This window comes from Ochotona curzoniae, unplaced genomic scaffold (assembly GCF_017591425.1).
Source record: "Ochotona curzoniae isolate NIBS_2020 unplaced genomic scaffold, NIBS_Ocur_1.0 contig_2210, whole genome shotgun sequence".
NCBI lineage: Eukaryota > Metazoa > Chordata > Mammalia > Lagomorpha > Ochotonidae > Ochotona > Ochotona curzoniae.
In genome coordinates this window covers 17,657,744-17,674,789 of record NW_024465369.1, presented here as the reverse complement: position 1 = coordinate 17,674,789, position 17,046 = coordinate 17,657,744, and the positions used below count along the sequence as shown (strand labels likewise).

At 41.8% G+C, this 17,046-nt stretch overlaps 1 protein-coding gene across 5 annotated transcripts in view; it reads right to left on the bottom strand.

Moving 5' to 3' along the window:
* The window catches only part of FMNL2 (formin like 2), a 306,297-nt gene that overhangs the window by 69,877 nt on the left and 219,374 nt on the right, over window positions 1-17,046 (bottom strand). For all 5 annotated transcript variants that reach the window (XM_040971574.1, XM_040971576.1, XM_040971578.1 and 2 more), the window contains exons 5-6: window positions 11,908-11,991; window positions 8,414-8,566 (exon numbers count right to left, since the gene is read on the bottom strand). In XM_040971574.1, the coding sequence (XP_040827508.1) occupies window positions 8,414-8,566; window positions 11,908-11,991 (237 nt within the window). The remainder of the gene's footprint in view (window positions 1-8,413; window positions 8,567-11,907; window positions 11,992-17,046) is intronic.

Genomic DNA, 17,046 nt, shown 5'->3' with positions numbered 1-17,046 from the left:
GTGGAACGAGCAAGGGAAGGGTGGGAACTGGGCAAGTCAGAATACAAGCAAGCTTGCTGTTCTGGAATGCCACCACTTCTCCTGGGCAGGTGTTCCCCAGAATGCAGCACAATTTTAATTTGCAAAGTGCTGAAAAAGTTTACACTAATCATTTTCTGCCAGTTTTCTCATCATTTTATGGAAGACAGTATTTCTGTCCTTACTCAACCATGTTCACTGGCATTCCCCGTCACTGAGATATCATTTTCTGCCCAGCCTGTTTATTCGGAAGTGTAACAGTTTTTGTTCAAATTAATGGAAACAGGACCAGGAGGTAGTGGGGCAATCACATCTGTCTGGTGACACGAGGCAGTTTCCTTGAAAGAAGATTTGAGACAACTCCTTCAGATCCCACAGGGAAAGCAGAAAATGAGGTTTTTAGGGAGGGGTTGAGTATCTCTGGGTTCCTGGAGCTAGCTATCTGCTGCCACCTTGTCCCTCACAGGCAGGCAAGCAGCACTGTAGGGCTCTTGATGCCTGCACATGGAAGTTGGGATTCCTACAAGCAGGATCACCTGCCATTTTGCAGAGATTGTTGAGTGGTTTCTGCAGGAAAATAGACAACATCCAATGTCTCAGGCCCTTTTCTATATAATCCTCAAAACTGTCTGCTGCTTTTCCAAGCTCTGAACTAAAACAATGCCCTATAATGTTCAGAGATGAGGTCGCACATTGGAACAATAGGCAGAATACATAAAATCCCATTATCAGTTATAAGATTGATGCAAGATTAAAACCAAATTTCTTTCAACATTTGTGTTAGTTTTAGGCATATTTCAGCACATCTTTCTAGTTATAGACACAAGAAATGATAATAAACAAAAAGTTATAACCCAATGCCAGTAAAAGCAATAGGCATAAGACAACCTTTTTTTTTTTTGAGTCATCTTCTTTACGTTTGGTCATCGATAAGCACATATGGTGAATAATTCCACAAGTGTAGAAAAGCTGGTGCCAGCAGGAAAAGTACTTTTACTCTGAGCACTAGTCAGGTGAGCAACACCTCAGTTATTTGATTCACGAAGGCAAAAAAGTGAGGTCAGCAGAAGAAAATGTAGAAGTCAATCTCTTGGACCTTCTTAATTACAGAACAGAAACTTAGAAATTTCTCCTGCAAGGCAATTGTTCACAGCCTGGATTAAATTTAATGCCTCTTGGGGTTCCGGCTATAGTCATATCTTGCTGTCGTTTAACCACATCCCATCACAAGGCAATCAAATTAGGTAACTACAACAATTCTGAGCTAATTATTAATGTTTAGGAATACAACACAGCAAACTAACTCCCTCTTGAAAAAAAAAGTCATGTACATAAGCAGTGAAAAGTGAGGTACCCAGGATAATTCTGGAAGATCTCTAATCCTGAGCAATAGCTGTATAAGTTACAATACTGGATTTGCCTACAGATCTAAACCTGTGATTTCCTAAGCACTTAATAACAAACATCAAAACTGAAGCCCAGTGGTATCTCAAAATTAGTGTGATCAACCATTTGTTGTCTGCAAGGCACACATCTATAAAATCTATATCCTCTGAATCGATATATAGATGCTTTCCACCTGAGTTTCTATTAGCCACAAACTGCAAAAACCCTTGAACAAATGCTTCCTGCACTAACCTAACCAGGTTTTCCCAGATACCAGCAGATCCTCCTGTGGAGCTTACATGGGAGGAGATTCAAATTATCTAGATGTTAACAGCAACAATACAAAGAGAATCTACAGATTTTTCTCTTATAGAAAGCATATTCAGGGAGCCCATCACTATTTAGATATAAATCCAATAGCTATCTGTAAATTAAGAATAGAAATCAGAATCCCCTTGGAAAGTGACATAAGGGTTCAACCCAAACTGGAAATGCATCACAGTATGTCACATAATTTGGCGTAGATGTACTGGTCTTTAATGGTTACACAGTCTAGGCTCACAGAACTTCAACCAAGACCTGAGGTTTTAGATTTCCTCTTTCCAACACTTCAGACATGACATCACTCAGGCACAGTTTTTTCAATTAAACTCATAAAATAAATTTGCTAAGAGGGAAAAAAAGATCCAAGCACTTTTCTGTCACGAGAGCCAAAAGAAACAGGGCTGAAACAGCTGAATCTAGATTGTTAAAGTAGAAAACAGAGGTGGGAAAGAAGGGAGGGAGAAGACAGAATTCCAAATGAGTTTTGACTAAATCTGGTACTGAATTGCTCTCTTTGTCTCTATTTCCCAGTAGAGTACCAGAATGCAGCTAGAACAGAGCTTATGATCACAAGGTCTCTGTACATGCTTTCCAAAAGGACTAAGTGAAAGACCTGGCTGCTGATTCATCACAGGAATAAAAAGATTCTGTGAGTCTGTATTGTATTCATTTCCATTATATGAACTTGGTCAAAATTATGTTATTGAGTGGCTAATTTATCAGCACATATTCTTTGACAAAAAGGATTCAAGAGAATCATCTCACTCTTGCAATTTTTTAACACAAATGTTGGTCCTAAATTATCCTCTTTTCTTGAACTTCACTACAACACTACTAATGAGTTGCAGTAACAATTGCACAGCCTGACCCACATCTATCACCATACACTAAGATCCAATCTACATGGATAAAAGACCTAAACCTACATCCAGAAACCTTCAAACTCTTGCAAGAAAATGTAGGAAATACCCTGCAAGACCTAGGAGTAGGTACCGACTTTCTAAGAAGGACACCAAAAGCAATAGCAGTTGAGAACAGAATAAACAAATGGGACCTCATCAAACTAAGAAGCTTCTGTACAGCAAGGGAAACAATCAACAAAGTAAAAAAGCAACCCACAGAGTGGGAGAAGATCTTTGCACACGATATAGGCGATAGGGGGCTAATTTCCAGGATATACAAAGAACTTCAAAACAACCAAAAAACCAAAACAAACAAGCCACTCAAGAAATGGGCACGGGAAATGGGCAAACATTTCACAAAGGAACAAGTCCAAATGGCAAACAAACATATGAAAAAATGTTCCAGCTCCCTAGCAATAAGGGAAATCCAAATTAAAACATCGATGAGGTACCACCTAACACCAGTAAGATTGGCCCACATAAACAAGAACACCAACGACGCTTGCTGGCGAGGATGCGGGGAAAAGGGAACCCTACTCCACTGCTGGTGGAGCTGCAAATTGGTACAGCCTTTATGGAAATCAGTCTGGAGAACACTCAAACAACTCAAAATCTGCATACCATATGACCCAGCAATAGCACTCCTAGGAATATATCCAAAACACCTGTTTTACGACAAACCAACATGCATCCCTATGTTCACTGCAGCACAATCAGTAATTGCGAAAACATGGAAGCAACCGAAATGCCCATCAGCAGAAGATTGGATAAGAAAGCTTTGGTTCATCTACTCCATGGAATACTACTCAGCTATTAAAAAAAACAAAATGCAGTTCTTTGTGGCTAAATGGGCACAACTGGAAACTATAATGCTAAGGGAAATGAGCGAATCCCAAAAGATTAGATACCACATGTTTGCCTTGATTTAACCTGTAATTTTTTGTTTGGTTGTATGTTATTTTTTGAACCTGTCATTGATACTGTCTCAACCCAGATGTTTCGAAGAATGGAACTTGCATTATTTTTAACATTGTTTACCCAATACTATGTCAATTAATTCCATAATGTTGTATAATGATACTGAGGCCTTGTTGGGGCTTTTAACTGACTGGATCTTTACTCTGTTAGACCTATCTTCAGACCATAGAAGGTCTCCCCAAGAGGCCACTGAACTTATCTGGACAATAAGACGCTGAACTTTATGCTAGGCATGTGTTTGCAAGCAATGAATCTCAACTGAACTTGAACTATGGTTATGCAACAAGGTGGAGGAATCCACCATGGGGGGAGGGGTATGGGAGGGGTGGGGGGGATCCCCAGCGCCTATAAAACTGTACTACATAATATAATGTAAGCAACAATAAATAAAAAAAAAAAAAACAATTGCACAGCCTGGATGCCATCACATTATATAAACTGTTAATAAACCACTGCCAGTCAGACACATCTATTTACTTTATTAAGTGAACAGTGGAGTCTGTCCACCTACCCACTATTCACACCATGTCCCTTGCTGCAAGTCACTCCTCCAAAGTCACTCCAAGTCACTCACTGCTATTTCCTACAGAATCCAAGCCTCAAGAATTCACCCTAGGTTTGGTTCACTCCGGTCTCTGGCCTTCTCTGTCCTAAGTTTTGGTGGTAATCCTGTGACAGGAGAAATAAGTCAGAAGACTGATTATCAATCTTGGGTATGGTGCTTATTAACTGGCACATAAATTTCTTCATCCGTAAATTGGGCTACAAATCCTTGAATGCCTCCCAAAGACTTCATGAAGATGTGAAAAATATTTAAAAGTTCCTTCTGTCATATACAAATATTCAATATATTTTTCTGTATCTTTAGCATTTGGTAAGGTACTATTCACAAATCAAGTACCCAAATGTTGGCTTTGAACAAACTACAGATCATGGCTGGAAAATTTTGCAGTCATTTTCACTGTCTGATTTAATAAATATTCACAATTGTGTCAGTGAATGATCCTTTCTTAAAAATAAACAAAGATTTACTATGTATTTGAAAGGGGAAGAGAGAGGGGAAGAAGGAAGGAGGGAGAGATAGAGATAACGATCTTCCATCTCTTATTTCACTTCAGACACTCACAATGGCCAGAGCTGGGCTAGGCCAAAGCCAAGAGTTTCATCAAGTCTCCATGAAAGTGGCAGGGACTGAAACACTCGGGCCGTCTTCTGCCGCTTTTCCCAGGCCATTATAGTAGGGAGCTGAGTTGGAAACAGAGCACCGTTTGGAAAGCATGTACAGAGACCTTGTGATCATAAGCTCTGCTCTAGCTGCATTCTGGTCCTCTACTGGGAAATAGAGGCAACAAGAACATTTCAGTACCAGAATCAAACTGGTGTCCATATGGCATGCCAGTGTTGTAGGGGTGGCTCTGTTATAGCACAATGGGAGCCCCAACAATTCTTAACTGAATTTCACAACACATGAAACAAGTCCTAGAACCTACTTTCCCTTCAATCTAACAATTCATAACACATCGGCTAGGTGCCTTGTTTTCCCATTTCCACACAGACTCTGTCAATTGTTTCTTAGAGAAAGGAACCAATAAAAGGATGATCAAGCAAATACACCTGTCTTATAGTGGGAAATGCTTAGAAACTAAGAAGCTGGCATGTACATGAGCTATAATTAAAGATATCATCATTCTCAATACCAGAACCATTATAATAAACTTCAAGTTACAAAGCTGCATTGTAAATTCTTTTTTTTTTTAATTTATTTTTATTGGAAAGGTAGACACACAGAGAGGAAGAGAGATAGAGAGGAAGATCTTCTGTCTGCTGATTCACTTCACAAGTGGCCGCAATGGCTAGAGTTGATCCAATCTGAAGCCAGGAACCCAGAACCTCTTCTAGGTCTCCCACATGGGTTTAGGGCGAGCTGGATTGGAAGCAGGGTCACCGGGATTAGAACTGGTGCCCATATGGGATCCTGGCATATACAGGGCGAAGACTTTAGCCACCAGGCTACTGCATCAGGCCCAGATTGTAAACTTTTAACACAAGTGTACATATTCTCCTTTTATTAACTTTCAATAAACAAACAAACAAAACTCAAAAATGCAGTAACTCAACTCTTCTGGCTATTTGATTGCTAATGTGATAACTGAAAAGTCAAGTTGGTAATTACACATTATTTTTGCAAGTTCTTCCAAATTTAGAGTATCTGTTTTATGTATGGTCACTGCATTTTGTGCAACTTTAAATTCTACTTCCTTAATAGTATCTTCTCTCCTCTTAAATGAGGTTATAATGAAAATTTTAATCACATCACGGGTGAGCAGAGGGAAGTTAAGCCTGGGAAAAAACATACTTTAAATGCTTATAGCTTTTTTCTCTTCCCCTTTAAAAAATTGGATCCCATGCTAATAGTGGGTCAAATTCTTCAATACCTCCAGAGGGAAAATTTTGACTCAACAAAATCAAACAAAAGGAAAATTGCAGAATAAAATGCAACAGTGACTCTTACTAATGAAGGCTATAAAATCAGCATTGATTTGTGTAAATGAGAAGGCGGCAAAGTGGGAAGAAGTTTATAATCTTATCAGCACTTCTAAGACAAACATGCCTGAAAAAAATAAAAAGAACAAAACTGAACTGAACTTCCAGTGAGTAAGAGAAGCTGCCCCAGAGGCCGCAGCGAAGCAGCGGCTCTGTGGGCCCTTAACTGAGACACGTGGGCAAGGCTAGTCTGGTGGTAGGGGTATGACGTGAGTGTTACCTCATGAAGAGGAGACAGCAGGATCAGAAGGGACAAAGCAAAAGAGGAGACGGACAGAATGCGAGACGATGACAAAAAGTGAAGGGTGTGTAAGGAATACCACAAAGGGAAGGACAAGGAAAACAAAATTGTGCTTGATCTTTGCATACATGAAAAGCAACATGTACAACATGCCTGTGCTATTTCTAAAAGTCATAGATATTGCACAAGGACCAAATAGGATTGGACAGGAATTCAGCCACAAATCCACAAGCTCCAAGAGGTGGGAAATTGATGCAAACTTAAAAGACTCAACTTAAATCAGCATTTCAAGCCAATAAAATACATGTAATTGCCAGGGTGACTCTGAGTTCCTAGAAATGCTGAAGTACAATCAAAGAAATCCAAGTATTTCATTCTTGAGCATGAAACTGAACACAAAGCAGAAGAATGCGATATTGGTTTCTTGGTCATTTCTGAGCACACCTGTGTGTGCTCAAGGAGTTCCTTGGACACAACTTCACTTTAACTTTCAAATCAGTCCATCTATCCCCTGCCCACATAGGAAGTTGGTGCCAACTCCCAGGTGGTACAGATGTTGGCCTATGGCAAATCCCAAGGGGTGATTAAACCAATTTCTTATTATTGAATTCATCATTCTAACTCATGAACATTTCTGGAATAACTAACCAAGGAAATCTTGGATGGCTTATTAGAGGTGTTATATTCAAATGTGAATCCTTCAGCAGACCTGAACTTCACTATGGAGAATTTTGTTAGCTTTGTGTGATCAGAACCTGAGTCAAAGGAGAAAGTGGTAATTAAAAGGCAACCAAGTTCACATGGTTCAATAACAACATTTTCACTGTCTGGCATCTGATGTCAGGACTCTAGTACAATGACCCTCTTTCACTTGCTGAACATCACACTTAAGTAAGTAACACTGCTTGCCAGATCACATCTAGAATAAGAGATAGAAGCTTTCCAAGCTGAAAAGAAATATTTGGGAATGAGAGTGTTAATAAAATTTTTCATTGAACTGAGACCACACAAATTTATGAACTAGCTCTCCATCATGGGTGGGAAAGCTTTCTACCATGGACCACTGAGATATATGTAACACCACGCATGGGCCATATAAAATTATCAACTTAAAAATTAGTCTGTTATAGATTTACTGCATTTCAAGTCCCATCTGTGGTTGCCTTGGTAGAGCCAGATCAAATGATTCCACAGGCATTACATGGCCCGCAGGCCTGATGTTCCTCATCCCTGCTCCGGAGGATAAATATCTCATAGGCAGTTTTGATTTATCCGCCAAGATACAATTAACTCTCAGTACAGTTCCTCTACAGCAAATCTTAGGAGCTCAAAGATGTTCTCTAAAGAACATTAGAATGTAGGTGTGAATGAACAACCTCAGTAATATTACACCCATGAGCAGCACAGGTTGACAACACTAATCTTTCATTAGCACAAAGTATTTCACCAGCATGGATTAAAGGAAGTCTTATGAAGAAATAGGAAGTTACATCTGAAGAACACCTAAGAAAAGGAGCACTATGGAAAGTCTTTCTGCAAGTAAGGATGATAACGCCAGCATTCTGCACCTGTGACAAGAGAATACCTCACGAAACACACACCTGAGTACCCCTGGAGGAAAGCACAACAAGAGAGCATAACGAACAACCACAGGGCTTCTTCAGATTCTTAGATCTCAAAGTGCTTCTTCTGCCCGGGAAACAGTGCTTGCATCGTGATGCCCTCACCCACCTGCTCTCACAGATGTCTACCTACAAGACTACCCTGCTCAATCATTTGCCAGAATATCCTCACTTTCTGTGCCAACAAGGTATGTGCTTCCAAAAAGCTGTTGAAAGATCTAAGACCTGCACAAAGCAAGATCTTGTGAACTGCCAAAGCAGTTCTCATTAGGAGTCAATGGAATTGGGTTGCTGTATAGTATAATACATGGACACACTGTCCATGTCTCACAGTGAATGTGAGATCCTGCTGTCTTAGGGCATCCTTCCAAAATGACCTCCTAATTCAAGGGACTTACCGCAGTGCAGAATGCCTTCCAGAGCGAGACATGCTGTTGCCCACAGGTGATGGCAGGTTGCTCCCTCTGTGCAAGTCCTCGATGGACCTGCTCCAGGGCTTTGATTTGTCCACCGAACTCTCCACAGTACTCTCCACACTCTCAAAGTCAAAACTACAACAAAACAGAAATGCCACCAGGGACTCGAAAATCTGTTTGCATACATACACGGATGTGTGTAACCTGCCATTCCTACAACATGCTGACACTCAAGTATGTGAAGTCTGCAAACAAAGCAAACTGAAAGGGAAACAGAAAATCTGTTCTGAGGATGCCATCTTAGCTTCAAAACACAGAACGACAGACACAGGGCCTGACAAAGTAAGAACAGAACAATGGATGAAGGTTGGTCCGCGAGCTGTGGGTTGTTGTTAAGCTGTTTAACAATGGATGATGAAAACACAACAGCAATGAACTACATTTTACTCTATGGCTTGCTAATGGCTAACACTGCTAGAATGGAAGAGAAGATTCTACAGCTGTCTTCATTTTGCTCTAACAAGTCACAATGCTAGGCTTATGCTAATTTATTCATACCCATCAATTTTCACTGAGCATTTTTCTTCTGGCTTGCTGGCAAGTGTGTTTTTCCAACCATATGTGTTACATTACCAGCAAAGTTGCGGAATTGCTTTGATTTTGGAATCTCTTTCCAATGTGGTGCTCTTTTAAGTAAGACTGCTATTTCTTTGACATTCTTTGAGGTTATTATTCATGTTAGCCATGTTAGAATAACCAGCAAGTTAAGTTGCTCACTCCTGTATAGCTTGAGTAACATTCTGCAACAGAAAGGCCTTTGTGTTCCATGGTTTTCTAAGCCCACAAAATATGCAATTTTGCCTTCTCAAAATAAAAAAAAAAAAAAAGAAAAAAGAAAAACGCTGTGTTGCTTTTTTCAAGCAACACCTGATCAGATGTAGCACAACAGAAGGCAGCAATCAATAGCATCCCCTGAAAGATTTTAGAGATTGCAGAAGAAAAACAAGCAGTAATTCATACTGAAATTTACAATAGGAGTTTTAATAAAAAGATGACTGCAAGAATAAAATATTTGGTTATAATGTCCATGTAAAAACTATGTAATACTCCATTTTTAGGGACTAACTGGACAGCACAGATTGAGGTAAAGTCAGTAGAGGGGGTTTGATCAATCTCATCTGTCTTGGGATGCAAAAGGCAATGCTGAACAGAAATCAGGGAGAATAGCATAATTTCATAAAGCCTTAATTACTAAAAACTGAAGGCTATTATTGAGTTTGGATAAGACGAACTCAGATGACGTGATGAGATTATTTACGGTGTTGCCATTGGTAACAGGCGCCCACATAATTCAGCTGATCAGAGAGTAAGTTCCTCTGAGCGCGTGTGCCCTTTGACACAGTGGAAAAGCCAACAGTTAACTTATTGAAGACTTTTGCTAAGGTTAGAACACAAACCTGCTGCCTCACATTCCACAGTGCAGGAAGTTGCTACATAACAAGGAGAAGTAACAAAATTTCCAGCCCATTAGTTTTAAGAAAGATAACACATTTTGTACCTCTCTATAATTTATTACGAAATTGAAACAAACCGAAACAAACAAAAAGAATGTTTAAAAAAACAGATACCAAGCCAGGAAACGAAAGTCCGACTTGTGATCTTTCATGGGTCACTGTCTTATGTTACAGATTGTATTAATTTTTGTATGGTAGCACACTCTCCTTGTTGGTGCTAGGTTAGGGTGCATTTGAGAGAGCTCATTCAAAAAAGCTCTATTCTCATGTGAATAAAGCTTCATTGCAGCAAATACAGAGTCTGGAATATGTAATTCTCATCCATCAATGCCTTCTTCCCTGACTTTTTGTCAATCTTACTCTTTAAAATAGACAGCATGAAAATACTCTATTTTGTTCCATAATATGAAAACTCAGAGATTTCAGCTATGAAAACGAGGATTATGCTGCAGAGGACTGTTTCTGAGAAAGATAAGCCCTTGTCTATAAATTCTCCTAAGCCTCTACTATCTAATATATGAGGCATGAAAAATCCATCTAGCCAGTTTCAGCAAACAGTTTGGTTTCTGAATTTGTAAAGCAGGAATAATTATAGCTTTCTCTTCACAGATTCTTGGGGAAGTAATGGAGATTACAGGATAACATCTGGGTAGGTCTTAAGACCAACTCTTGCAATGGTGCGATACAAAAATCAAGTTTTTTTTTCTTTACGAATAGAAGAAAAACAATACCTGTGTTGCAATATGTTATAGTCAAGTACACTATTGCCTCAGCCTATGTGTGACAGTTTATCTGTGGATATTGGAACATTTGATTAAAGAAAAAGGTAACGTTTCATATAAATACATATCTTCCAATTTTCTTGTAATATTTCAGAAGCCAAGAAAACAATTTCATGAAATAACAAAAACAAGACAGACACGGGGACACACATGCGCACACACACACACACACACACACCCTGCTCTCTCCCAGTTATTTTCTCTCTCAGGTTTTTGCCAGATAATTATAGCAACACAGATACATGTAACACAAAAGACCAAGTCTCTGGCTGCCCCTTCCTCCTCCAGTGCTTTCTATAATGACTGTCTATGCATTTACTAGACATACATTATACTATTTTCAAATAAAAAAGAGTCACTCTTCAGCATCTTCCTTTATTTACTCAATGTTACAACAGTACACACAAATCTGTGAAGGGAAAAGGGCATTTAACCTGGCAGCTAAGACATTCATGGTCCATATCGTAGTGTTTGGGCTGGATTCCTGGCTTAGGCTCCTGACACCATTCCCACCCATCTAGACCAGGAGAAGCACTGGCTGACAGTTCAAAAGATTGAGTTCCTGTCATCCCCATGGGAGGTGTGGACTGGGTTCTAGGTTCCAGGCTTCAGCAGAGCCCAGTCCTGATCACTGCTATAGTAGTTTGGAGCACAGAATCAGTGAATGAGAGCTTTCTCTGTCATGTAAAGAAATAAAAAAGGTAAAATACATAGAAAATGGAATTAACAGATAAGTTTATTTTGCTGCAGCAAAACTGAAATACATGCATAGGGGTTTTTCCACAAAGCACATTTTTTTCCATGAACTTTCTGAAGCTCCTTTGCATGCACAGGTTTTAAAACACTTTTTCCAATGTAAGCTTTTAAAATACCTTCAGTTATCACATCTATCTCTTTCAGTAACTGCGGGGGTACTATATTTAGATTTATAAGCTTTATTTTGCAAATAAAGTCTCCTTTAAGGAAGACTTCTACCCATCTGCTCTCATTCTGCCTTGGAGGCATTTTTTTAGACACCAGTTATGTGATTTCATTTTATTTCCCAAACAGAACAACTCCCCCTTAAACATTACATGTTGCTGGTGTGTCCCTTGTTTATTGTGGTGTATAACTTAACCATAGAGTACCATCTTCTGTGACCACATAAAATTCAAATGCAGGCAATCCCAGGTTTACTTACGTTACTGCATACTGTGCAAATGACAGATACTCCACTAGAAAATCAAGACCTTTATTTTCTTCGTTCAAAAACTCTCTGACCCACCTGTTGAAAAAAAAAATCACTGATGAGGTGGATCATGGGAAAAATACAGTGATCATTTTGTCTTACCACCAGAAACAATTCTTTCATTGTCTGAATGGAAACACAGAGGAAGGTCTAGACTACTGCACATGAGACACAGATATAGCAACTGAGAGAATCCCATCATTTCACTGTGTTAGAATAAGGGGCAAAAGGCACACAAAGTCCATTTTTGCATGGTCCTGATTAGGAGATAACCTATAAAGGAACTCACTAAATGATCTTCTTTTGCCACAGTTGATGGACAGCCTCCTCATTGAAGCAGCCAAGGTTGCATGGGGTTTGAGGCAAACTGGGAACAAGACAATGTAACCACTAAAATCCAGGCCTGATGCCAAACCTCAAACCTGCATTCCACTCCTTCTTGGCACGATGAGCTATAGAAACCACTAAACTATCCAATAAGATTCCAGTGTTTATGGGCTTCTGGAAATTCAATAGGGATAATGATTTGCTTAATTTTTTCCATGTATATTAAAAACCTTTGTAAAAGCTGCAGGCACCGCAGACCATCACTAAGACCCACACATGACAAATATCATTTTGTTTAAAAATGCTTCTTAAATCATACCACTTTACATTCAAATAGTGCTCAAGACATCACCAAGCATGACTACCCATTTTTAGTTGCTCTTCCAAAGAGGTCCAACAGGCAGCTGAGCAGAATCTGCAGTTTCTGTGGATAAGTATCTCATAGCCCTTTTTACAGATTTGCTCCAGGACATTTGCATCCAAAGAACAGGGTAGGGGGGTTAGACTGAAACTTTCCTGGGTTCACCTCCAGCCAACATAAAAAGAGGGTCCGCATTTAACTCAGTGTATCATGTCACAGTCACTGGGCTTGAGACCTAGCTCTGCTTCCAATTCCAGCTTCCCAGTGCACACCCAGAGACATAGCAGTTACAGCTCTAGGACCTGGATCTCTCATCTGTATGAGAGAAAATGGAGTTTCTGGCCCAATCCTAACTCTTGGGGACCCACGGGTAGTGAACCAGAGGACGGGAACTTCCTCAATTTCTCTTTCTCTGCAATGACTAAATTAAATTTTTTTAAAAAAAATAAAGAGGAGAGCTAGTATTGCTAAAATGATACTTGAAGTACATGCACAACAGTATTCCATAATGGAACCTTTTTTCCATGAGCAAAAAATCAAAAAGGTAGAGCAGCTATCATGACAGCCACCTTTGCTGGGCAATATTGCCATGTGTCTCTCAGACTCTTTGAGATCTTTATCTCCAAAGCAGAAAAAACTCCAGTGAAGTCAGGATGCCTGTTTTTAGTCTAATTGTTTTAGAGTGGGGTTGTTTTCTTGCTTTTATTCCCAGGCATGTTTTTACAGTCTTGTCTTCTTCATGACATAAACTCAGGAGAGCAGCAAGGTGGAAAATTCGATAGCAAAAATTGACAGCTTGCCGCAGGTAAATTGCCTCAAACACATGTGTTCAACAGAACTGCATGGTACTCCAATTCACTTAGTTTGAAGGAGGCCAGAGGAGCAAAACGGGCAAAGAAAACATGTCCCATTTGTTCTCATATAGTGGGTTTGTTATGAGATCTGAACACAGCCATCAGGGCCAGTCACTGGTTGAGACTGAAGTGATATCACAGCATCTGCTTCTAGATCCGTGTTTTTCTTTGGTTTGTGTTAATTACTGCCTATGCTGCTAGATTCCTTGAGACCCTAGAGATTTTAAAATGTTGATAATTAGAGATTCAGAAATAGTAAAAAGATCATTTTCTTTTAAAAAAATGGCAGCACACCTCCCTCGTGGGTAACTACTCCCACTGGAGAGCACAAAAACCAGGACAGGGGCAGGGTTGCTAAACAGAAGGGCACCTGCCAGTATGTGTGTGGGCTGGATAGTGGGCTGGTTGTGTCGAACTAAGCTTCAATGCCCACTGATAAGTACCAGAGCTTAATGGGAGGAGGGACAGACTGAACAAGCCTGCAGTACATACTCGCATACATGGGAACTACTAGGGAAGGGAGCAAGCCTGGTGGGGGTTATGGGAGTTGCTCCAGCTGAGCTGCAGCTCCCACTGGTTTGTGTGAGGACCGAGTATGAAGTGGGTAGGCTCAAGATGCTCAAGATGGACCACAATATCCATTGGTCCAAGTGAATGACAAAGCTGGAAACAGAACTGACCCAGCAGAGACTGGTCACACTAAGTAGGGCCATGAGATTAATTAACACGCTGGAGAACCATATACGGGGGAAGATTCTGTGGGAGATATGTGGGCCAAACCCTATGAAAATGCTAGCCCTACAGGTTACTTCGAGATGGAATCGTGGTGGACTAAGCTAGGTGTGACTGGGGAGCTTGCCATTGACCACAGATTGGAGAACCAATGGCAGTCTGGACTAGTTGGGTCAGTGGCACTCGAATGTGCATCCTGAGGTGGGTGTGGGGTGGGCCAGATCGCAACGTTCACCAGCTCATGCAAAGACAAGGTGGGGGACCGACTGTTCCAGGCACTGGCCTAAAGACCAGTGGCATGTATGAGAACCGAGTCTGGGGGGGATCTGGGGAAGAAACTTGGGAAGCTCCCCTGGCAAGTTATAGCTCCCACAGGTGAATAGTTGGTCTGGACCTGGAGGTTGGACAGGCTGGGCAAAGTAGCACCAACAGCTCATCAATGTATGAAAAGGCAATGGAACAGGTGCACTGGGCAGGACTGAGCAAACCTTAGCCCACAAGTAAGATTGGAAACCAGAGTGGAGCACAGGACATGCCCAGCTAGATTTTTGCACCAACTGGTCTGCATGAGCCACAGATGCTACGCCACAGTGTCTAAGGCAGGGGTCGTGACAGGTGAGGGGCTGTGCCAAGCAGAGTCAGAGCAACCACTGGCATGTGTGGAATCTATAGCTGGGAACAGGCCTGGTTGAGGGGCTAAGGGGACACCCTAGCTGGGTGGAGGTTCCCACCAAGGGGTGCACGAGCTGGAGTGGGGCTGCGTTCTGGTCAGGATACATTTGTAGTCTCCCTTGGGACAAGTGTGGACTGGGACAAGACGCACCAGGCCAGGCCAGACTGCAACATCTTCTGGTGTTCCAGAGGACCAGGGTAGATGTGGGACGGACTAGGCAAGGTCTCAACCCCAACTGAGCCATATATGAGCTATATGTGGGTAGGGACAAGCTATGGCTGGGTTGAAAGATCCTACAGCAAGAACCAGAATGGGCTGAAGGCCAGTTAGGAAAAGCCACTGTTCCTGCTAGGACAGGAGGCAAACTGAGTAGTACTGGCTCATGGACCCACTGTATGCACGAAAGCTGGCACTTGGAGGGGTTCTGATGGAGGAGCCCAGGCAACTCCTCTGGCAGGACACAGACCCTACAGGTAAGCATAAGAAAGATAGAAGGATATAGCCAAGAGGTCATGGAATGTCCCATTGGCATACATTCGACATGGGTTGGGGTCTGAATCAGTTCACGTCATCCACTAGCAAATCCGAATGCCAGAACAGAGTGTGGGTCGAGCCAGGTTTGGTCATGATAAAAAGCAGTACACAACACGGAATGCCAAGGTAAGGTTGCCTGAGCCAGATGTGATCGCAGCGCCCAACCAGCACATGTGAGAGCCAAGAAGGGAGGGGGCAGAACCAGCAAGGGATTAAGGGGTGGTTCCCTTGCTGAACAGCCACTCCCACTGGAGAGCATGAGCTGGGATGGGGGTAGACCAGACTAGGCCAGGCTACGACACCTGCGCTCCTCATGTGGACCAGAGCAGGGAAAAACCAGGCTGGGCTGATTATTCCTACTGGTGCAACCTATGATTAGAGTGGGTGAGGGTTGTTGGGGCTAAGCCACAGCATCAGCTCGCAGAATCTGGCACTGGGGGCTAATTCTGTCAAATTAAATCACAGAAACACCTGGAGAGTGCATAATCTGGGAGTGGGAGTGGCCTGAGTGGGAAATAGTGGGCTCCACCCTCTTGGGTTGCCACCCCCCACGGGAAGGCACGAAAACTAGGACAGGGGCTGTGGTGGCTAGACAGACACCCAACAACATCCGTGAAGGCTAGACAGTTGAGCTGGTTAGATGGAACAAGGTTTTAATGCCCATTGACATGTATGAGAGCAGAAGGGAATGTGGGACAGACTGCACTACTCTGCTACACATACTAACAAACCAGGGTAGGGGGCAGGCCTGGTTGGAGTTATTGTGGGTCTCTCAGGCTACCGTGCAGCTCCCACTGGTTTGTGTGAGGGCTGAGTATGCACTGGGCAGAACCAGGCTGGACTGCAAACACCCACTGGTTCCAGAGGAAGACAGGGATGGAAACAGAACCAACCCAGCAACTGCAACCACCAGGTGATCGGGGCGATGGATCACCAGCTGTACTGGGCCCTGTGCTTGCTAGCACATACAATAGTCTGGTCTGGGAACACCTCAGACAGAGTTTCTTTGGGGATCCCGCCAATCGAGCTTTCAGACTCAGAACGCTAACCATCAAATGGCAGAGGACAGAACAAGTCAATCAATCACCTCAGCTATATGTTGGCAATGAAAATGCTGGGCAAACTGAGACGCTATGATGGAGTATGTCAATCAGTGTAATCTCCAACAACCGCATCGTGCTTGGAGTGGTGAGAGTGGCAGCAATTCAGAACTGTTGAATTATCAGAACCACTTGAGCAAGACCCTCAGAGCATGCCCCACATCCGGGACCTGGGGTGGATGGGAGACTGGGTGGAGCTTCTTCCTTAAAATCTCCTTTTAGATCAGATATATTAAGGAAACTATACGGAACTAATTGTCTTACCCATCTTCCTGTAGTGCTTGAACCTTTTTACCCTAATTATGTCAAGACTGTCAAAAATAAAATTAATAAAAAAAATGGCAAGAGACTTCAAAATTAGAACCTACTACCATAATTAGATGGCTAGTATTTCTTTAAATTGAAGCCCTTCCATTCCTCCCAGGCACTTCTACTGCTCTGGCACATGGGTTCTGATTGCACACTCTAGAATGACCAAGGGAGGTGATGTCAACTTAACGTGAAAAATAA